Raw genomic sequence first — 24,207 nt, forward strand, 5'->3', positions numbered from 1 at the left:
AGGATAATATATCAAGGACAAGGATACTATCAAGGACTATCTACCAAGAGAGAATACAAACTTTCATAAAATTTTTATAACTATTATTATTCAACTGTGGTAACAATGGAGTATGATTGGCGGGGGGAGGTACAGGCTACTCATGGAAAGAATGGAATTTGATTCTTTCATTTTGTTTAAAATTTTTTTTAATGTTTATTTGTTTTTTCAGAGGTGGGGCAGAGAGACAGGCAGACACAGAACTGAAGAAGGCTCCAAGCTCTAAGCTGTCAGCACAGAGCCCGATAAGGGGCTTGAACTCATGTACCTTGAGATCATGACCTGAGCCAAAGTTGGATGCTCAACCAACTGAGCCACCCAGGGGCCCCAAGAATAAAATTTGGAGGGAGGATAACGTTTCACTTTACTGGAGTTCAAAGCTACTCTTCCCTATCCTCAAAACTGACAGTAAAATGTTTATGATACACAATGAAATTTTACAAATCCATCTTTTTCTTTAAGTTTTTTTGAGAAAGAGAGAGAGCATGCAAGCAGGGAAGGGGTGGAGAGAGGAAGAGAAATAGAGAATCCCAAGCAGGCTCCTCACTGTCAGCACAGAGCCTGATGCGGGGCTCAAATGCACAAAGCACAAGATCATGACCTGAGCCAAAACCAAGAGTTGGACGCTAAACCGACTGAGTCACCCAGGTGCCCCTATGTATCCATCTTTGGAAAAAGTCTTTTCACACAGAGGTGCTGTCAAATACTGATATCGACACAGAAGCATATAATTTGTATCTCAGCATATTCATCTTTGAAAGGCATTTATTTAAAAAGCATTTATAAAATTTTATTAAAGTCTCTTGGTCTTTGCTTTTAACATGCCATTATACTGCAGAATAATCACTTTCAATAAAAAGGAGAGGCTGAAGCTTCTTAATTACCTAGTTAAATGGATTTTGAAATTTGAATATTTTCTTTGTGCTTACCTTGAGGTCCAAAAACTGTTACTGAACTGTAGTTTGAGTTTGGAAAAATATTTCTGTACCAAAATTATATGCGAATGGAGATGTTTCTGGTTATTTTACATTATGATGGCATGAAAAAGTGTATAAAGTAGCTTGACATTACTTCTGATTCAAACAACACTAACTGTTGTATAAATGACTTTACCACAATTTCAGTTTCACATAAAAGCTGTGCTTTGCCTTATAATTTTAGGTTGAACTCATCAGGAAACACTATTCAATTCTTCAGCAGAAGTTAACTTCCAAATCTATTAAGTATTTGACCACAGGCAAATCTTCTTACTCAGAAAAAAATCTGAATCCTAAATTCAAAAATTTGCAATAAAACTTTACCATTGCCGAGTCATCAAGCTGCTGCATGGTGGGGCATTTCCTTATTTTCAGCATCTAATTCTAACAAAAATTCCTAGAATTCAGATGTTGACATCCACAAGAGCAAACGAAACTCACCATTAACACTATTATTTTAATAAACCACAAGAGATTAAATGCAAAGTACCTGCTGATGAATAAATATAATGAATATGTGCAGGTTTTAAACACTATTAAGTTTTAACAAGTTGGTAAGTTTGTCCAACTAAACCCTTTTCCTGCTCCATACTTTTTAACCACTGTGAACTGTAACACACCTTAGCAGATTCCACTTCAGGTTGTACTGAAAGAGTGCTTTCTCAACTTCTTTGAAAATCTTTTCTCTGTAATTGTTTTATGCAGACAATTCATAAAGCCTAAATCTTCCATCATTTCAAACAAATTCAGCATCAACCCCCCGGATCAACAACTGAGCAGTACTCTAACGTCTACTGACACACCAAGAGCCTAAGAAAACCACTAGAAATCATCTCATTTTTAAAATGATTATTGGTATTTCTCATAAAACTATTTTTTTTCTTTTAAAACTATTTTTGCTGGGGTGCCTGGGTGGCTCAGTTGGTGAAGCAGCCGACTTCGGCTTAGGTCATGGTCTCACGGTCCGTGGATTCAAGCCCCGCGTCAGGCTCTGTGCTGACAGCTCGGAGCCTGGAGCCTGCTTCGGATTCTGTGTCTCCCTCTCTGTCTCTCTGCCCCTCCCCTGCTCTCCCTCTCTCACACACAAATAAATCAACATTAAAAAAAAAAACAAAACACCTATTTTTGCTGAAAGATTAAGTTTATTTCCCATGCACACAATTCTTTGCTGAAGTCAAAGATGATTTTAATTAACTCACATCAGATAAATGGTTTTCTGTGCTTGGCTAACAAATGGGCCACTCAGAAACTTCTTTAGTTGAAGCCTCATTTTCATTTTTCACTTTTGTACAGAATTCCTGCTGTGATGACATAGTCGATTTTAATTCATTGTCTTTTTTCTATCATTACTTTTCTGTGAGTTAGGGACAGTCTGATGAGTGCTCAGTCTGGTAATGTTGACATACACAGTATTCCCTTTGCTCAGCTATAGGGTCCCAGCATAATAAATATAACGCTTTGTTATCTAATTGGTAACAACAGAATTTTTTCCATTGTGCCTCAAAAGCACTACATATGAAGCCCTCTTTTCTCTTTTTGTCTTATCTTAACTTGCTAAGGATGCACCAGTAATAAAAGAAATAAATAAGACTCTGGGACAATACACGTGGCAATCAAACACTGATGTGATGAACTACACACAATCGTGACACTGTGATCTGTAGTCGGTCCACAGCAATGCAAAGCCTATGTGGTCTCTGCAGCCACAACTCAACTCAGCCAATGTGATGCAACGGAAGCCTGGGTAACAGGCAAATTAATAAAACTCTACTTACGAACACAAAAACTTGGAATTTCGTATGTTATAAAAGATATTTTTGTTAACTATTTAAAAATGTAAAAACTATCTCGCCTGGTGGGCCATATAAACACAGGCAGTAGATTGGACTGATCCACGGTCATAATTTGCTAACCTCTCATGCAGCCTTCAGGCATCCCAAATGAAAGTCCTAAATCCTACTTTTGTCTTCCCAGCTCTATGGACTGCCAGAATCTCTTCTCAGTTTTCCAGTCTCACACCTGGTCTTTTATGAACTGGATAAACGCCCCAAGGGGAAAGGTAAACATCAGGCTGGCCTCAAGGCTTAATCCTTCCCTCCGGGCTCTCACTCCCTCAAGTCCTCACGTTTCTGACAGTCCTCTAATGTTTTTTAATATTTCTTTGGAAAAATGTTTTATCCAACTCTTCTAGTTGTTTTCAGTGGGAGAAGTTTCTCTGCTCTATATGGAGGTGGAAGTGGTATTTGCTCTACCAGATACTGAAACTTATTAGAAAGCTGTAGTAACCATGGTGGTGTGATATTGTCACTAGGATATATTAATATAAAAATCAATTAAAATAGAAAACTTAGAGACAATCTAGACATATTGAACACGGACTAGATGACAGAGTTAGATATCAAATGCCTGGAATAAAGAAGAGCGGTTTCAATAGATAATGGAGTAAAAACTTGCTGTCACTGTGTGAGAGAAAGATGTTGGACTCCTCTATTACACAACACATAAAAATCGAAAAATGCTTACATGTTAGGGCAAAACTACAGAAATGCACTTTTGAAATATATTTTCAAGAACACATTAGAGGGATGCCTGTGTGGCCCAGTCGGTTAAGCATCCGACTTCGGCTCGGATCATTCTCTCATGGTTCACGAGTTCAGGCCCCGCATCGGGCTCTGTGCAGACAGCTCGGAGCCTGGAGCCTGCTTCAGATTCTGTGTCTCCCTCTCTCTCTCTCTGCTCCTCCTGCACTCATGCATGTGCTCTCTCTCTCTTAAAAGTAAATAAAAACATTTCAAAATTTTTACAAAAACAGAACACATTAGAAGCTACTGTAGTGTTTTAATTTTTGAAATAATTAGTGTGGTTGAAAAGTCAACACTTTCTAAAGGGGTACAAAATGGAAAGTAGCCCTGTATAGAGCCACACAGGAGAAATTCCCTAGAGCCAAAGAATTTTACCAGTTTCCTATGTAGCCTTCAAAAGATATTTCTGTATATGTAAGTTCAGGTTATTTTCCACCCCCATCCCCACATTTTACATCAAAGAGACTCTTTATAGTATCAAAGAATACCACTCTCCATCACAAGGGTAAATTCATTTTCTTTAAATCAAACTTAATTTTAAAAGAAGATTAATTAACTATCTTTTCAAAAACAAGCATATCAAACCCTTAATTTTCTAAAACAGAAATCTCCAGTTTCCTCTCAGCTCCACACAACTTAATTCCTAAATAAAAACTTAAGAATCAAGTTGGCAGGACATAAGGAAACAAATACATCAATTTTTAGTTCTAGACATACTTAACAGCATTCCAAGGTCAAATCTTGGGTTTTCTTGCTGTATCCATACTTTGCACTTCGTATTCTACCAAAATAATCCATAATTGATCTTTGATGTCTTCCTTATAGCTTTGCATTTTAGACTGAAGAGATCATTTCTCACTGTGCAAAATGAAGAAACTGGGTAGAGAGAGGTAGCATGACTTGTTGAATAAGTCACATGAAATTAGCTAACAATCTCAGATAGAATAAGAAGTCAAGATTCCTGATTCTTGCCCATTAAATATAATAATTACCTTTTTTAATTCTTTTTTTTTTTTTTTTTGAGAGCATGAGTGGGGGTGGGGTGAAGGGAAGTGGGAGGGAGAGAGAGGAGGAAAAGGAGAGGAAGAGAGAGGAGGAAAAGGAGAGGGAGAGAGAGGTGGGAAAGAGAGAGAGGCAGACAGACAGACAATCCCAACCATGATCCGTGGTCAGCACAGAGCCTGACGCAGGGCTTGATCTCACAACTGTTAGAGCATGACCTGAGCTGAAATACAGCCAGACATTCAACCAACTGAGCCACCCGGGCACCCCCATGATAATTATGTTTTATTTAGAAAATACCTTAGAAAACCTTATAATACAAAAACACCTTCGAAATCGTTGGCCATATGTCCTTAAATCTATTAATCCAGACTCAGTAATTCCTAGTAAACTTCCTATAACTTTTATTCTATGTCATATCCATCTTTTCACTGGACTTCTTCCTCCGAACATTGACCAGGTCAATCCTGCACCTTCTTTTCGCCTCTTATTTAGCAGTGTGATTTGTTGTCACTGCTAGTTAGGAAAACTGTCTATGGTTCTAACCTTGACACTTAGTCCCAAAGAATTTTCATGGGGTTTAAGGCTCAGCATCTCCAAAACAAAACTCCTGATCTTCCCATATGCTCAGACTTGAAACTAGAGATATTTGTAACTCCGCTATCATCAAATATAACTCATTCTATCCGTAAAACATTCTGTCTTTAGGGGCGCCTGCGTGGCTCAGTTGGTTAAGTGTCCAACTTTGGCTCAGGTCATGATCTCACAGTTCGTGAGTTTGAGCCCCGCATCGGTCTCTGTGCTGACAGCTCAGAGCCTGGAGCCTGCTTAGGATTCTGTATCCCCCTCCCTCTCTCTCTGTCCCTCCACTACTCATGCTCTGTCTTTCTCAAAAATAAATAAAAACATTTAAAAAATTAAAAAAAATTCTATCTTTACATTTCACACATAATACCTAAATTCGGAAACTTACATTCACTGACCTTTACTTACAGCAGAAATCCTAAACATTTTTGTCTTCAAGTAAACCTCTCCAATTTAACAACAAAAGGCTGGGAGGGTTAAGATCTGTTAATCCTGCTCTTCTTCTTAAAAAACTTCATTAATAGAATTCATCAGCTTGGCATGCAAAACTAAGGACATTTCCCATTCCCCATTAATTTCCCACCCTACTTACTTCTTCTCCATTCTCATACGTGTGACATTCTTCCAGAATCCACATGCCCCAAAACTGTGTTCAAGATGACCCTTAGTCTAAATTCCCTAGGTTAGCCGGCTGGGTAAATTTACCCACCTTCCAAACACTATTTTAATCATTCCTACTTTTAAAATATTTTCAGGTTCCCTCAAATTAAGTTTCCAAGAACAGACACTGTTCGTTAACTTCCTAAAGATCTCAATTTTGTTTAGAGATCCACTCTCTCTTAAGCAGCAATGTGCTTCAGGAGAAGTAGGCACCATCCATGGCCCCAGAGGACAATCACAGTCTAATCAAATGGCGGTTGCCCCAACACTTTTGCTGGTTATTGGTTTAAGATATAAACACAGGAGGTAATTCTGATTAATGAGATGTTAGAAGAAATCTGCTAGGGTAGAGAAAAGCATTTGAAAAGGTTTTCTTTAATTAAAATAATAATCAACAAAAGATTTTTTTTCCTGTCTCTGAATATTATCATGAGCGTATGATACTCAAAGCCCCTGCCCACTCTCATTGAACTGTGAGAACAATGGGACCACGGAAGAGCCCAATATTCTGTGGATGCACAACAGAAAGACAGAAAGACAGAAAGAACCTGGCAACTTGGCATCATGATGCCACTAAACGACCCATGACCCTAAGTGCTGACTTCCTACTGTGAAAAACCCAGCAACCAACAAGGTAGGATTCACAAAGCGTGACATCCAAATAAAAACTACCAGGTACACAAAGAAGCAAAAAATCACAGTCTAAACTAATAATCAATAAAAAAGGTGACCCAGTGGGTGCTTGGGTGGCTCAGCCAGTTAAGTGTTTGACTCTTGATTTCGACTCAGGTCATGAGCTCATGGTTCGTGAATTCGAGCCCCACATCGGGCTCTGCGCTGACAGTGCAGAGCCTGCTTGGGATTCCCTCTCTCTTCCTCTCTCTGCCCCTCTCCTGCTTGCTTTCTCTCTCCCTCTCTCTCTCTCAAAATAGATAAACTTAAAAAAAAGAAGACCCAGAACTGACACAGATGTTAAAATTATGAAATAAGACATTAAAACAGTTCTTATAAGTGTATTAAATATGTTCACAAAGCTAAGGAAAGATAAAGAAGATATTAAAAAGACTCAAATCAAATTTCATAAGGCAAAAACATCTGATATGAAAACTACATTGAATATGATTAACAGATTAGAAATTATAGAAGAAAAGATAAGTGAAATTGAAGACATAAAAATAGAAACTAAAATGAAACACAAAGAAAAAAATATTTTTTAAATGGGGAAATAAAAGCATTAGTATGCAGTAGGAAAACTTCAAATGGTGTAATATTAAGGTTACTGGAGTCCTCAAAAAAAAAAGGGGAAAGATAGAAGGAACAGAAGAAATAGTTGAAGAAATAACTGGCAAAAACTGTTTTGTTTTGTTTTGTTTAAGTTTTTTAAAGTTTTTATTTATTCTCAAAGAGAGAAAAAGAGTACAGGGGAGGGGCAGAGAGAGAACAGCACTCAGCCCAATAAATGCAGGGCTCCATCCCACGAACCATGAGATCATGACCTGAGCCAAAATCAAGAGCCAGATGACCAACTGAGCCAGCAACCCAGACACCCTAACAAAAACATTCTAATCTTAATAAAAACCATAAACTCACAGATTCAAGAAGTTCAACAAATACCAACCACAAGAAACATGAAGAAAATCACACCAAGGCATAACATAATCAAACTGTCCAAAATCAGTGACAACATTCAAAGTACACAGGTAAACAGACATGTACAGAGAAACAATGATAAGGATGATGCCAAACAGTTCACCAGAAACAATACAAGCAAGAAGACTGTGGCACAACATCCTTAAAGTAATGGGAGGAGGGGTGCCTGGGTAGCTCAGTTGGTTAAGCACATGACTTAGGCTCACTCAGGTCATGATCTCACGGTTCATGGGTTCCAGGCCCGCATCGGGCTCTGTGATGACGGCTTGGACCCTGGAGCCTGCTTCGGATTCTGTGTCTCCCTCTCTCTCTATGTCCCTTCTCTGCTCCTGCTCTGTGTGTGTGTGTCTCTCTCTCAAAAATAAACATTTAAAAAACAAAGTAATGGGAGGAAAAGTCAACTAGAATTCTGTATCTACCAAACATGTTTCAAAACTGAAGTGCAGACCTGCACTGCAAGAAAAGTTAAAGTATGTCTTCAGACACAAAGAAAATGATAGCAGGTGAAAATCTGGATCTCCACAAAGCAACAAAGAACATCAGAATTGATAATCACAGTGGTAACTACATATTTATTTTATTACTTAGTCTCTTTAAGAGAGAGTTGACTGCTTAATCAAAAATAACAATATCTTGTGGCATTTACAACACATGTAAAAGTCAAATGCATGACAGCAACAGCACAAAGTCCAGGAGAGGACAAATGGAAGGAAATGAAAGCACATTTTTATTATATATAAAACTATACTATCACTGGAAGTAGACTATAAGTAAATGATATATACTATAAACCCTAAGGCAACCAAGAAAATAGCAAAACAGAGTTATAGGTAATAATCCAAAGAGGAGATAAAATGGAATCAGAGAATATGTTTAATCCAAAAGAAGGCAAGAAAAAGGAAACAAAGAACAGACACAAATAAGAAAGGAAAAAAAAAAACAAAGGAAGACTTAATCACATTAAATGTACATGTCCTATAAACACTCCAATTATAAGGGCAAAGATTGTCAGGTTAGATTTTTAAAAAGCAAAACCACTGCCTGCAATAAATATACATTAAATACAAAGACATAAAGAGGTTAAAATAAAAGGATGGAATAAGATATACCATGCTTACATTAGTCAAAAGAAAACTGGAGTGGTTATACTAACATAAGACAAAGTAAATTTCAGAGTTAAAGTATTTTTCTGTTACAGTCAAACGTATTCTTACCAATATCTTTCCTCTGGTCAAAGTTACAAAGTTCTTCTATACAACCACTAGAGCACTTATCACAGCCTCCCTATGGTGGGGAACATTCAACGGTGTGTACTAAAATGCACCTACTACAGTTCTGAGGACAGAAATGTTAAAGTTGATATTCAATACAATTTTAGTGCTGCACAGAAAAAGGGTTAACACAGCAATCCTAAGACTACTCTCCTTAGAAAGGCCTGTTTGCATGAACAACTCAGGCAACAACAGATGTTGGCAAGGATGCAGAGAAAGAGAATCTCTTTTGCCCTGCTGGTGGGAATGCAAACTGGTGCAGCCACTCTGGAAGACAGTATGGAGGTTCCTCAAAAAATTAAAAACAGAACTACCCTATGACCCAGTAATTGCACTACTAGGTATTTATCCAAGGGATACAGGTGTGCTGTTTTAAAGGGGCACATGCACCCCACCCCAATGTTCATAGCAGCACTATCAACAACAGCCAAAGTATGGAAAGAGCCCAAATGTCCATCAATGGATGAATGGATAAAGAAGATGTGGTATATATATACAATGGAGTATTACTCGGCAATCAAAAAGAATGAAATCTTGCCATTTTCAACTACATGGATGGAACTAGAGAGTTTTATGCTAAGCGAAATTAGAGAAAGATACATATCATGACTTGACTCATATGAGGACTTTAAGATACAAAACAGATGAACGTAAGGAAAGGGAAGCAAAAATATAAAAACAGGGAGGGGGACAAAACATAAGAGACTCTTAAATATGGAGAACAAACAGAGGGTTGCTGGAGAGGTTGTGGGAGGGGGAATGGGCTAACGGAGTAAGGGGCATTAAGGAATCTACTCCTGAAATCATTGTTGCACTATATGCTAACTATCTTGGATGTAAATTAAAAAATAAAGAAATTTTTATTGAAAGAAAGAAAGAAAGAAAGAAAGAAAGAAAGAAAGAAAGAAAGACCTATTTGCACAGCTAATCCCTGGGAACCTGAATTTCAGGAGGGTTGCCATGGCTCCCTCAGTGATAAGGGCAGTTTACTATGCCTAGACTATCAGTGCAAATAACATGACTTTCCTTCTGGTACATGCTAGGTAAAAAGTGCCTGTATAGCTAGCCCCCTGGGACAGAAGCTTCTCTGCAAAGAGAAGAGGGTGCTCTGTGTGACCCCTCAAAGGATGGTGAACACCTAAGAAAGGCTGTCCATGGATTCTTCCAGACCTTCTCAATGTCTTTTCCCACTGAGATCCTTCCATTATATACCCTCAGCACATGACGGCAGCAAATCTTCGTCATAATTACACCTCTATGGTGAGCCCCACGAGTCTTTCTACTGAGTCTCCAATGGGAGGCATTCTCTTGGACCCCAGCACAAACACCGAATTCAGATCTGTGAATGTTTGCCCTTACTCTTAAAAAACTATAGGACAAAATGAAGAAAATATAACTTGATTATTTCTTTACACTTACATTACTAGGGTTATATTAAAAATAACAGTATTGGATATTACTGATAAGTAGGTACTTGCAAATCACCTTACATAAAGATGCAGACCAATATACAGGGGCGCCTGGGGAGGCTCAGTTGGTTAAGCGTCCAACTCTTGGCTTTGGCTCAGGTCATGATCTCATGGTTCATGAGTTCTAGCCCCATATCGGGCTCTACAATGACAGTGCAGAGCCTGAGATTCTCTCTCTCTCTCTCCCCCTGAGTCCCTCCCCTGCTCGCACTGTCTCTCTCTTAAAATAAATAAATGTAAACTTATACATGAATAGAGAGATAAATAAATGATCTTATATAAACTTATTCTCAGTAGCTTAGAGGAGGGATGTGGAGAGATTTCCATCATATATGGTTTTTAATTTTTTTTTTTTTTTTTTTACCAACATTACATTTACATTACATTGCTCATCTACGTTTTCAATGTGCGTTGCCACCCGCCTTGTGATAGAAAAGCTATTTTTGTTCTTTTGCAGTCTATAAAAGGAACCTAAAATAGAAAAAACTTACAACTCTTCTCACAGAACTAAGTTGGTTTTATATAAGACACCTAGCACAAAATCAGTATAATACAAAGAAATCTCAATGCAGGGTTGTGGCACCGGGTGGAGAAAACATAAGAAATTATCCACTGTGGGGTGCCTAGGTGGCTCAGTCGGTCGAGCGTCCGACTTCGGCTCAGGTCATGATCTCACAGTCCGTGAGTTCCAGCCCCACGTCGGGCTCTGTGCTGACAGCTCAGAGCCTGGAGCCTGTTTCAGATTCTGTGTCTCCCTCTCTCTCTGAGCCTCCCCCATTCATGCTCTCTCTATCTCAAAAATCAATAAAGGTTAAAAAAATTAAAAAAAAAAAAGAAATTATCCATTGTAAGTGGGGAGATAATAGAAGTAACTGAACATTTGATTCAGAGCTAGTGAGATTTACTGGTAAAATCTTTTGGAATGCAATGAACAGAGTGCAGAAAAAGGGTTTAGGTAAATAAATGATTAAATAGCTATAGTGTTCAGAATTCAGCTATTCCCTTAGTAATACCCAAACTACTCAGATCTCCAAGACGTGGGCAGGACCTCCAGGTCTCCAAAGAGGAATTTAAAAGAAAAACACTATTACCCTTCCTGAAACCCAGGTTCACAAGGCAGCATATTCTTCAATCTAGTAAAAGATAAAGTTCCCCCTGGAAAAACTGAAAACAATTTGAGGGACATTCCAGAAAAACTGAACAGCTTGATAAAGAATGTCACTGGAAAACCGAGGAAATTATACGAAACATATTACTTTTTACATAGAAATAATATTAATCAAAGCAGCATCTCTCGGCCTCAGCGCTGCCGACACGCTGAGCTGGATCACTCTGCGGTGGGAGGCCGGCCTGCACCCGCGGGGCGTTTCGCGGCAGCCGCTAGGGGCCAGCAGCACGTCCTTCTGCACTCAAGCTAGTTGCCCTTCACTGGCACCTTTCGTTCATGCATGCATTTATGTGATATCCAGGTTCTTGGTTAGGTACTAGAGATAAAATGAAAAACCAAAACAGGTATTATCCACGTGCTCGTGGTGCCTACGGCCTCAGGGCGGGCAACTAAAAGTAATAACAGACTCACACAAACGATGTAAGTTTATAAATGTCGGTAAAAGTGACATACGGGAGAGACACATATTCAAGTGAGAATGTATGACAAGGATGTGGGCTCAAATATTTATTGAAAGATGTGCACCATCAAAAAGTTTAGAGAGCACTACAACCCCTCCATCTGAGCTTTGTACCATGTTCTCTTCCACACGCTTGGGCTGAAAGGCCGGATTCTCAGCTGAGTTTATTTCAATATCTGTTGTAAGTTAAAAACAAATGAATTCTCACAAAAATAAGGAGATCTAAACAGAAGCAGTGCCCCATTTCCAAAACTGCTTTTCAATCCCAACAAAAATTATTAAATTTAGTTAGTAAATTTTCACCTTCCATAATCAAAAGTAATTTTTTTTTTAAGCAAATGGGCTTGAAACATACTAAAACTCTTCAGAATATTTTAAACGGATCAGAAAATTCTGCGTCCCAAATTTTTTGGCAACAAATGTGAGAATTTTTTTAATAAACTTTCATTGTTTCTGGAAATAAAATATCAAATCGAAATAGTTCCAAACATCCATTTTCAAACTGCTCAACCCCCAGCACATGTTTCTTTGAAAAGTCGATACATTCTCATTGGTGAAATGTCATCTTTACCTTGAAGAGGCAAACGAAATGTTTATTTTCTTTGAAACGACAGGTAGGTATCAAAACACATTCAACCACACGTCGTCATAATAAAAGTCAAAAACTTTAGAACATCTATCTTTTGGTAAACATAATATATTCTTAAGTTCAACAGCACATACCTCACCCCTAGAGAACTTCTGAGATAGCAAAGATTTTGTCATTGCCCTCCATCCTGCACCACTTCTGTAGAAATTGTACAGATTTACTCTATTTCAGAGATTTCTTTTTTGATGAGTATAAATTCATAAACTTTTATGAAATTAACTACATTAGGGACCTCCATTAACCCTCTGGCACTCTGGATCTTTCCTGTAACTATGAATGATTCCAAGAATGATCTCCAGTGCTATTCGTTTAGGCATTAAGTGAATACCGATTAAGGAATGACCACAACAGAAAAAGATCCGTGTCAGAACAGCACTATCACTCCAGTAAGGAAAGATGAACAACATTAGTAAGTAAATACACACTATGTTAGATGGTGACAAGTGGAAAGGAGAAAACAATAGAGCAGGGAAGCTATCTGAGGACAAGACCCTTGAAACTTTCAATAGGGAGCTCGGCAAGGACCTCGTTGATAAGGCAACGCTTGAATAAATTACTCAAGGACATGAGGGAGCAAGCCACGCATGTATCTAAGAAGAATATTCAATAGAGAGGGAACCAAAACTGCCAAGGTCCCATGGGAACATATGTCTGGTGCATCCGAGGCAGGGAGACAGCCAGCATGGGTGAAGGAAGCAAATGAGGTGAAGAATCACAGTGAGGCAATGGTATCTATCGTAGAAGGACTCAGGGGGGTTGGTGAAGGTCATGGACAGTTCTGTCAGGTAGTGAGCACTGGCCTTTTGTTTCCCCCCTCCGAGTGAAACGGGAAGTCAGTCAAGTCTGGTAGGCAGAGGATTGATATGACCTGACTTACGCTATTCATTCATTCATTCATTCACACTATGCTATCAGTATGGACTCGTGTACTTATTCCATTCTGTGGATAAAACACAACACCGTATTTTTTGTCGTGGCTCAAATTGGTCTAGGTCTTGGAGCCCCCTCAGGCTGGCGCCTGTGTTTTCAATAAGTCTTCACCTTGTCGAGTACTTCCTTACTTTATGGCACCTCATGTTGTATTTTCCCTCTGTACCACGAACTACTTCTCAAGGAACCTTACTTCCTTTTACCGGAAAACAGTGCTTAGAAACCACGATCTGGGGGGGCGCCTGGGGGGCTCAGTCGGTTAAACGTCCGACATCGGCTCAGGTCACAATCTCGCGGTTCGTGGGTTCCAGCCCCGCGTCGGGCTCTGTGCCGACAGCTCAGGGCCTGGAGTCCGCTTCGGATTCCGTGTCTCCCTCTCTCGCTCTCTGCCCCTCCCCCGCACATGCTCTGTCTCTCTTTCTTTCAAAAAATAAATACACAGTTTTAAAACAATGTTTTTTAAATAGAAAAAGAAAAGAAACCACGATCTGGGCACGAGGTGTGCTCAATTAGTAGCAGGTGTGCCCACATCCAGCGAGGCCTCTTCACAGAGGAATCACATGTGAGCACACGACCTATCCTGCGCACGCACACATCTTTCTCTTTTTGCATCCGTTTGTATCAATATTAAAAAGCCGTGAGTTTCTACCGATACTTCTGATTCCATTTCAACAACACAAAATTCACTGTAGTCTTTCCTTCTTTGTAGCTCCTTTCTCCAACACCGGGAAACCTAGGTCTCATTATCAACCATGTGTTTACTCATTTGTTCACTCACAGCATACACATCAAGTAACCCATAACCCCGTGCGAAACACATGCGCTCACTGGATCACAGCATGTAAGCACAGCGCTTTTGCCTCAGCCTTACAGGGATCCAGTCAAGGTACTGTTTGCCAGTTACCCACATGAGCTCCTTCCTTCCCTATTCCCTGTAGTGTGAATTCTGGTATTCCTTTTTGTATTCGTCCATATCCTAGAGAGCTGTGACTGCTTATTTAGGGGGTATACGAAAGATTCCTACGGCCTGAGAGGCGGAGCTATACAAAGATACACATCTGAGAGTGTCTGTCCCACCTCTCCACGCTCTATCAGTCCCATTCTTATCTCTTTTCCATCTCTTTCCCACCCACTTGCCACAGTAGCCAGTCTCTTCAGTTTCTCGTTTATTCCTCCTGTATTTCTTTTCCAAAACAACTATATGCAGACATATTTTCCATTTCATCCTTTCTTACATAAAAGGTTGCACATCATGAATTGGTCTTTTGGACTGTTTGGGTTTTTTGTTTTTTTTGTTTTCTTTTGTTTTGTTTTTTTTTTCACTTAAAAATACACATTGGAAACAACTTCACATCATTTCATAGAGATACTCCTCACTCTATTTTTACACATACCATATTTCACTGTACGAACCATACCATAGCTTATTCAACAATTATGCACAGCCAGTTAGGTTGTTATCAATATTTTGAAAGTTAAATGATGCTGCGATTATTAAGCTTTAATAGCACAAGTATTTTGTATTACTAGAGATATATTTTCAGGATAGAATCTCTCTAGAAGGCATAGTTTGTTAGAGACATAGGTAGTTTGCTAGGGATCGCCAAATTCCCCTCCAGAAAATTTGTACCAATTTGCATCCCACAAATGTGTTGTTATAGTTTTGAATTTTTGTCAGTGAGATAAACTCTTCTTTCCTTAGGAACAAGCAAACAAAAAAAGTTCTAGCGAGCTGGTCTGTCCTGTGCCTTTTTGATAATGGAGAAAACCGACAAAAAAAAAAAAAAAAAGAAAGAAAGAAAGAAACCTGTAGAAATGGCCACAGAAGACTCACACTACCGTAAGTCTGGACTTCTTTAACCTAGTAGAGATGGAAAGGCCTGACCACGTGCCACCAGTACCCCGCATCCCTCGGCTTTCACTACTCCTGCCCCACGGGCATTGCACAGCTTCAGCTACTCCGTGCTAAAGCCTCGATAAAGAGAGAAGGAATGCAGGTCTCCTGCGGCCCTTGATTCCTCTGCCAGGGGCAGGCCATAACCTTCATCTCTAAATCCATTTAAACATTTATCAGTAAGTATTTAAAACACAAAGATGATATCTTTGGTCCAAAAAGAACAGTGTGAGGCCAGCTTTCTTTCAACTACCCTCTTAGTAAACAGAGCTAGGAAATATATGTATAGATACTAACACACATATAGACACATCTGTATTTCTTCATTTGTATAAACACTAAAAACTGGGCATTTATATTGATTCTTCCGATTCCAATAGAACACCACAAAGTTCATTTTAGCCTTTGTTCATCACCTTTCCTAGAATACCTTTCACTTTCACAAAAGAATCCAAAAGTACCTCTGCAGTAGTTCATGACAGAAAGAGTGCTCACTGACCTATCACAGTCCTGATGTGGCCATCCAAGTATGTCCAGACTGCAGAATTTGCTATTATGCATTATACTGTTCACAATTTGATGACATAAGCATTTGAATGTAATGTCACATTTCCAAAACAAGCACTCTAATTTGACTAAGCTTGAGGCGAGAATTACTCATGCATGTAATTTAGGTCATTCTGATAATCTGAGTAAAGCTAATGTTATACTAATTGAATAATTACTTGAATCTAAGTCCCTGTGTCGACAACACTTTTTAAAGTTTTACCTACACTCCATCTGCTAAAGCCCATATAATTTCTATGGTCAAAAATTCCACTTTTGACATTCCTTTGGAAGGGCTGTTTCACTTCTCCCAAACACAATCGTCAAAAACCAAAGGGGATTTGTAGGCAGCAAAGGACTTTCACTTCCTGGGGTTTGTGTCCTTCATAGACAGAAGGTAAATGTTACTTTTATTTCTGTACTCATTTCAAATACAGGTGAAAATCGCAGTGAAAACTTTAGAAGACAGCAGACTGTGTGTACCTATTACTTTGGGATGAACCTGAAGTGCCAACTTGACCATAAAGAAATATCTGAATCCATTTTTATAATATCAAACAGAACTGGTCCACATTGTGGACTAAAGACCTGTCAGATATTGTTCATTTTAAATCTTAATCAAATAGTTCTGTCTTAAAGAGTAACCACATGGATATGTAAACATAGTAATTCTCATTTTTAAAATTTTTAATTTTTTGATTTAAATGTGAAATATTTGTTTTTAAGATTTCTATTTATTGCACAGCTTAAAAAAGATACATATATTCCACTTGTTTGCCGAAACTACTCTTGGATCTAACATTAGAAACTCCTATTTTAGGGGTTTTTATATCCTACTAATCGTTTAACAAATAATTCTTGCAAGTGAACCTTTATGTTGCCTGGAGTAAATGTCACCAAGCTGTGCCTTCAATACTTGTTGCTTCCGCTTACCTCTGTGCTCCCTGAGACGACAGCTTTGTCCACGCTCACCGGTGACGGCCCCTCCAACTGGCGCACTCCCAGCGACCACTCCACGCAACGGTGATGGGCCCAGCAGGTGCCTGAAGCAGTTGAAGCGAACGGAAGCAAATGAAGGAACAAACGTGAAGCAAAGGAACGCCAGGAAGACGTAGACCCCCAAGTCAACTCTCGAGCGTCCACACACAATGCTACCCTGCATCTGTGATAACACGAAAGCCGTCAGCCCTTCTCCAATGTGTCATCTGGGAACGTGCCGGAAATGCAAACTCCCATGTCACAACTGAGACCTACGGAATCAACGACTCTTGCAGTAAGGCCCAGAAATCTACGTTTTCACGAGAGCCCTGCAGGCGATTCTGATGCACCCAAAGTTTGAGAATTACTGCAGGAGTCATTATTTCTTCAGCAACAAAAAATGAATTTTTAGTCATTTTATTTAAATATTACTATATTTTATTTGGTATCTTTACATAAAATATAAAGGACATCACACAATACTTTATGACAAAGAGGATTAATGGCAAACAAGCTCTACTCTGCCTCATCCGACACCAAGAGCCGACATCAATCAATAAGAACAGCTCAGTCTTTAAATTGTCTATCACATAACACTTGAACCACTTTCAATCAATATGCAGTTCAACTGAAATTAACTCAAAATCCCAAAAGCACCATATCAAGAGTATGGGTTACTATATGTTATAATAAGACACCCACATGGCTAAGACCTACTGTCTGTCTTTCACCCTGCATTAAAATAGACCCAGATGGCCAAGTTCCCCAAGTCCTCACAGATCCTTTTAAACTTTTCTCTTTCCTCAATTATCCTATCTCCATGGCACTGCTGTCTACATAAGAATAAATACAAAGATTTATAAAAGCGTCCGGCCCACTGCTGGCCCTGTGCAGATGCTAAATAACTTAGGTACACACAATCAGACAATTTATTTTACCTAAGCAAGGGTACTTAAACAATGACATTATTTTTTTACAATGTGATCATAATCATTTCTGGATGAAAGGTATTTACTATTCAGTTGGTAATTCACTAAAATTAAAATGTCTACAGAAAGAGGAGGTAATCATCACTGAAGATGAGCTCATACCTGTAGGATCAAATAAGGCTTGGATATCAATGGCGTCTGGAAGGCCAACCAGACTGAGTTCATCCCATAATTTACCAGCCTGGTCATCCGAAGCAGTCTGCGTGCTCACACTTACACAAGGTACTGTATTCTGTAGAGGAGATCGTTCTCTGGAAAAACAAAATAAAACAAAACAGATGTGACACTGGTAACAGGCAGATAATTGTTTTGTTTATAACAACTTAAATATAACGTATTGCCATATCAATTTTAATTTATTAGACATAAACTGTCATAAAACAACTTTTAGAACACATCTGTTACTATTCATAGTGTAATATAAAACTGGGTTGCTATATTACAGCACGTAAGCCAACAACTAAAAAAGTCTCCAAATCCATAAGGAAGTGTTAAAAATTACAGTTAAAAATTTATTTTGCCATTCTATATTTTTTAAAATAACACTCTAATATTCTAATCAGGAACTAGAGTTTAGCCCATAAAATATTCCCTTTGGCCTTCCTTAAATGCTTACAGAACATAACTCAATCAGAAGTTTTAATCTGCTTTATCATGAGGACTACCACAATAGATCTGGCAGTTAATTTTATGTAAAGACAGGTTATTTCCCAGGGGAAATGAAAACCCACTACAAAGTGTGCAGGGGGAGGTAACGGGAGCAGAATGTGTCAGCTGGGGCTTTCTTACGGTCCCTCAACAAATCTCGACAGCTGGTCTGTGGCATGATGTTGCAAGTGCTCTCGAGTAAGTTAAGACTTGACCTCACAAGTCAGAAGTAAAATGCAAACACAGAATAGCTACCAGTGGCTCGAGGCATAGAGAAGGTAATGTAACAGCGAAAACTACAGTATAAAAAGGAACACTAAATAAGGCATACAACACATGGGGATTTCAGACTTTCAAAGCCCTCAAACTTCAGATACTAACTGAGATCAGTAAGTAAACAATGACGACTATTTTGTCTTAACATTAAATATGGGAAATCAGATGACTGGCACTAAAACTTTCATCTTCTCCTGATATCATAGTATTTAACCTGATCATAATTCTGGATTAAATCACTATTGAATATAGATCATAACTCACTGCACTTCTGTATGCTGGATATTTATCATGATTCCTATTAAGAGAAAATCAGCACAATGACCAGGGTACTAAACTTTTTTATACCTGGAATCATTGAAAGAAAAAAAGTATTAACATATTTCAATAAGTACATTTAAATATCAAACCATATAAAAATAACCAGTATTTTTTATGTTCAGCATTAGAAATGCATAGACTCACTTTTTCAGAAAAGTTTAGCATGCTATGCTAACTTTAAATTCTCGTTTTTATAAATGCCCGCAGTATTATGAGAACAAACTCTTTCCTATAAATATAACTCATTCCTACAAATAAATTCTTTACTACTAATCATTGTTATTTTATTGGGAGGGGGAAAAAAAGACCAACAGTTCATTTATAAAGACTAATACATTGTTCTAAGATATTTTCTTTGCACAAGTATTTGACAGGGGAAACGGATATAAAAACCAATGAAATGACTTAACAGTCTATTACTAACCAATTCTTAACCAGTTTAATCAAATTTCTCCTTTAGTTTTTGCAACTAGTTTGTATGTTATAGACAGTAGCAGTACGATGCTACCGTCTACCCGAAGGATGCCAGCGGCCCGACTGAGGCGAGAACATCAGAAGTCAGCTGAAATACCCCCCAAATTTTAAGTCTACAACAAACGGAAAGAGAAAAAGAATCCCCAGCTATATATTCTTACAATTTAGTGCCACAAGAGGGAAAAACTATTTTTAAAACCTCCTTTTTAAAAATAAAATAACCACCAAAAAAACAAGCCGTTTATCTGGTTTCTATTCATCAGTAACATATTTTGTAACTATTCACAATCATCGCCAAATTAAAACTGTCTACCTCTAAATGAATTCCAAATTTAATAAATGTGCTTTATTCCTAAAGTCCATTAACTGTCTTATTATCATTACTTAATAATTGGGTAAACACTAAGTGTATATAAAGACTAAACCAAGGCTATTTTTTTACATAATTATCTTAGCCCATAAAAGTTTTCACTAAAAATCAACCTAGCTTATAAAATAAGTAAGTAAACAAAGCCCAAGTCTATTTCCCAGGGCAAGTATTTATATACTCGCCATTATTCAAAGGCAGAACAAGACGATGTAAGATACAAGCTGATCCAGTCCATTAAATTTGCTAATTACGGATAGACATTACAAGTTTCGCTAGATTCCTGATACGTTTTATCAGGATGTGAGCACTCGACTGACTACGAAAGGGAAAGCTCTTCTACAGGTTCCAGCTCTGGCCTTTCAAACAAGATGCTAAACATGGTACTTCTAAACCTCCTTAAGCTGTTCCACCTTAAATTTTTTTTAAAAAGACTCTCTTTCTTGTTATTGTTTCATTTCCTACTTCAGGTCTTCAAGGCATTGGCAGCCGTCCAAAAGAAAGAGCCAATCAAGTAAGTACAACACAACAATGCCATAGTACTTAAATTTGGATGAAAGCCAGATCAGCACTTGGATGATTACATCATCGCCCTCAAGGGGCAGGGCTGGTCAGCCTTCCAAGCTAAATTAATTTTTACACTTTCTCATCGACTACAGAAACTTCCACTCCCTCAACTACCAGAGCCAAGTCCACACATTAAGATGGCCTTTAAACAAAACTCGGCAATGTATTAAAAAAATTTTAACTCCAGAATTAAACATACTAGAGAAAGCTTTACATAACTATAATGTTCATAAATACAGACACACACGTATAGTTACACAAATATCTTAGTAAATTCTTACTTCATTAAAAAAAAACAAAAAACAAAAAAAAACAGAGCTGCTTTTTTAACTTCTAACTTCAGAAAAGGCATTCTGAGCGTCCAATTACTCCGAAAGCTAACCCTGTATCTTAACGGTTTATAGGGCAGCTCCACGTTCTGTGAAACGTAAAATAACTCAATGACAAATTAAGAACATGGGTAGCGAAAACCACCTTGATTTGGTCATTCTGCTAGATTATATCCATACAAACAATTAAAAGTTTAATCAGAGGAAGGAAAGAAAGACTTAACTGTTTTACTTTCTTTCTTCTTCCCATTTATAGGTAAATTCCATAAACTCCCTGTAGTTTTATGTTATGCTCTTTAAAGGTTTCTTCTAAAGGTTAACTTTTATGATCACACTGACTTTAATACTTTAATGAAGATAAACTTTTTTTTAAATAAGAAATTTTGAGGAAAAGAGTGTGTGTTAGGACTAATGAGGCGCAAAGCATCCTATTTATGTTGAAAACCATGAGAAATGATTCAGTAACAATCCCATCTACGTATTCACTGGCTGAGATGGAAATAAATTACATATAGCCTTGCATTCCAACCATTTATTCAAAATTGCTTACTTTCTCTGTCCTCTTTGTTTTCGTGATGCTGAGTTTTGTATTTTGTCACAGGTTCCATTGCTGCTGTCATCAATGTCCTTCTTGTTAAAAGGCTGGCTTTTCCACGGCAAGATAAACCCAGGCGTTACTCTAAATTGTTTTAAGTCTCCTTGTCCTAAGGAACTTTTTTCACCACAGTAACAAAAAGCGCAAAGCTGTTCACTGGTAGAAATGAAAAGAAAGAGAAAGAGAAAGTAGTTTTATTCAACTATTTTTTTAAATGACAGACTGTAGATACTTCTTCAAAATTAAATATTATGACTGTAGTGCATGCTAAGCTTTTGAGTATGTATATGCCATAAGAACAGTTAAGTTTAATAAACAATTAAACATCTGTAATTCATAACATGACTTTTTAGGGTAGTAAACATACCAAATCAAAAAGTTCTAGTTTCGGGGCACCTGGGTGGCTCAGTTGGTTAAGCATCTGACTCTTGATTTCAGCTCAGGTCAGTGATCTCACAACACTTTGTGGGTTCAAACCCCGCATCGAGCTCCATGCTAACAGCATGCAGCCTGCTTGGGATTCTTTCTCTCTCTCTCTCTCTCTCTCTCCCTCCCTCCCTCCCTCCCTCCCTCCAACTCTTCCTAATTGTGTGCGCGCTCTAAATAAATAAACTTAAACATTCTAGTTTATACTTAGAAAAACTAATTTCTTTTTAATTGATTCAAGAAAATCGAAGTATTAAAAAGAATAAAGAAAGTAAAGCTAAGGTTGGGAAAGAAGGTAGGGTTTAATGGCCACTCTATTACACACTAGCTCTGTAAAATATGTGACGACAAAGTTTTATTTAACCACCTGATGGACCATTCTTTGTGCATGACATACATACAAATCACATTTGACCAAACGTGGAGACATAAAAATATAAATTTAGGTGGTCAGCAATGAGGGGTGTGTGTGAAAGAGTTAAAGAGCAGTGGAAAAGGGATAAATAGGCAGAGCACAGGAGACTTTAGGGCAATGAAACTATTTCCCATGATACACTGTGATGGCACATGCAGGACATTATGCATTTGTCAAAACTCCTAGAAGTGTAGAACACAAAGAATGAACCCTACTGTAAACTGTGGTGTTTAGTTAATAATAGCATATCAACACTAGTTTATCAGTTGTAACAAATGCGCCACAGTAATGCACGATGCTAATAAGAAGGGAAACTCAGGGAGGGAGGGGAGGCTGGGAATAGAAACTCACTGTACCATCTGCTCAATTTTTCTGTAAACCTAAATTTGTTCTAAACAATACTTATCTATTAACTACAATAAAATTAAAAAGCTAAAAGGCAAAAAACAATATATGCTTACGGAATAGATGCTTATTAATAAGGGACCTTAGAAAGAACAGAATTAAAAGAATTGCTCCTTGAAAGGGGAACCCACTTACACTGTTGGTAAGAATGCAAACTGGTGTAGCCGCTCTGGAAAACAGTGTCAGGATTCCTCAAAAAGTTAAAAATAGACGTACCCTACTATCCAGCAATCACACTACTGGATACTTACCCAAAGAACACGAAAACACTAAGTCAAAGGGGTACGTGCACTTCAATGTTTATTGCGGCATTATTTACAATAGCCAAGACATGGAAGCCACCCAAGTGTTCACCAATAGATGAATGGATGAAGAAGATGCGGTGTCTACATACAATGGAATGTTGCTGAGCCCTAAGAAAGAATGAAATCTTGCCATTTGCAATAACACAAATGGAGCTAGAGTATTATGCTAAGCGAAGTCAGTGAGAGAAAGACACATACCATGCGATTTCACTCATATATAGGATTTGTTTATTGTTGGGCTTGTGTGTTTTTTTTTCTAAGATCACATACATCTTTGACTCTACTATGGAAAATTTTGAACACAGACACTAAAGTAGAACAACAGTTAATAAACGCTCATGAACCCATCCATCAGCTTAACCTGTTAACAATATTTTGTGTTTCTCATTTTATCCATCCCCCCCCTTATTTTATTTTCATTTATGCTGGAGTATTATTAGGCTTTTGAAGTTTTTATTTAAATTCCAGTTAGTTAACAAACAATGCAATATGGGTTTCAGGTGTAAAACTTAGTGATGCATCACTTTCCTACGACACCCTGTGCTCATCACAACAATTGCCCTCCTTAGTACCCATCACCTATTTCCCCACCTCCTCCCCTCCTATAACCCTCAGTCTAATCTCTCAAGTTAAGGAAGTCTGTTTCTTAGCTCACGTCTCTCTCCTTTACTTTTCCCTTTGCTCATCTGTTGTGTTTCTTAAATTCCACATATGAGGTATGTGGAATTTAAGAAACAAAATAGATGAACATAGAAGGGGGGGGGACAAACCAGAAAACATACTCTTAACTCTAGAGAACAGACTGAGAGTTATGGGGGTGGGGGGTGGTAAATGGGTGAAGGGGATTAAGGATGCACTTGTCTCGATGAGCACCAGATGATGTGTGGAAATGTTGAATCACTATACTGTACACCTGAAACTAATATTACACTGTACATTACCTGGAATTTAATTTTTTTTATTTTTATTTATTTGAGAGAGAGAGAGAGAGCGTGCGCACGCACAAGCAGGGGAGGGTCAGAGAGGGAGGGAGACACAGAATTCAAAGCAGGATCTAGGCTCCGAGCTGTCAGCAAAGAGCCTGACTGGGGAGGGGGGCAGGGGGGGCTTGAACCCACAGACCCCAAGATCATGACCTGAGCCTACATCAGACGCTTAGCCGACTGAACCACCCAGGCGCCCCTAGAATTTAAATAAAAACTTTTTAAAAATACCAGAATAGGGGCGCCT

General features: G+C 38.3%; 1 protein-coding gene across 23 annotated transcripts in view; it reads right to left on the reverse strand.

Annotated features, from left to right (window-relative positions):
* Nucleotides 1-24,207, reverse strand: part of KMT2C (lysine methyltransferase 2C) — a 283,726-nt gene that overhangs the window by 144,949 nt on the left and 114,570 nt on the right. For all 23 annotated transcript variants that reach the window (XM_042927176.1, XM_042927161.1, XM_042927160.1 and 20 more), the window contains 3 exons: nucleotides 21,382-21,582; nucleotides 17,952-18,100; nucleotides 16,816-16,925 (listed from right to left, as the gene is read on the reverse strand). In XM_042927176.1, the coding sequence (XP_042783110.1) occupies nucleotides 16,816-16,925; nucleotides 17,952-18,100; nucleotides 21,382-21,582 (460 nt within the window). The remainder of the gene's footprint in view (nucleotides 1-16,815; nucleotides 16,926-17,951; nucleotides 18,101-21,381; nucleotides 21,583-24,207) is intronic.

This window comes from Panthera leo, chromosome A2, assembly GCF_018350215.1.
Source record: "Panthera leo isolate Ple1 chromosome A2, P.leo_Ple1_pat1.1, whole genome shotgun sequence".
Taxonomy (NCBI): Eukaryota; Metazoa; Chordata; class Mammalia; order Carnivora; family Felidae; genus Panthera; species Panthera leo.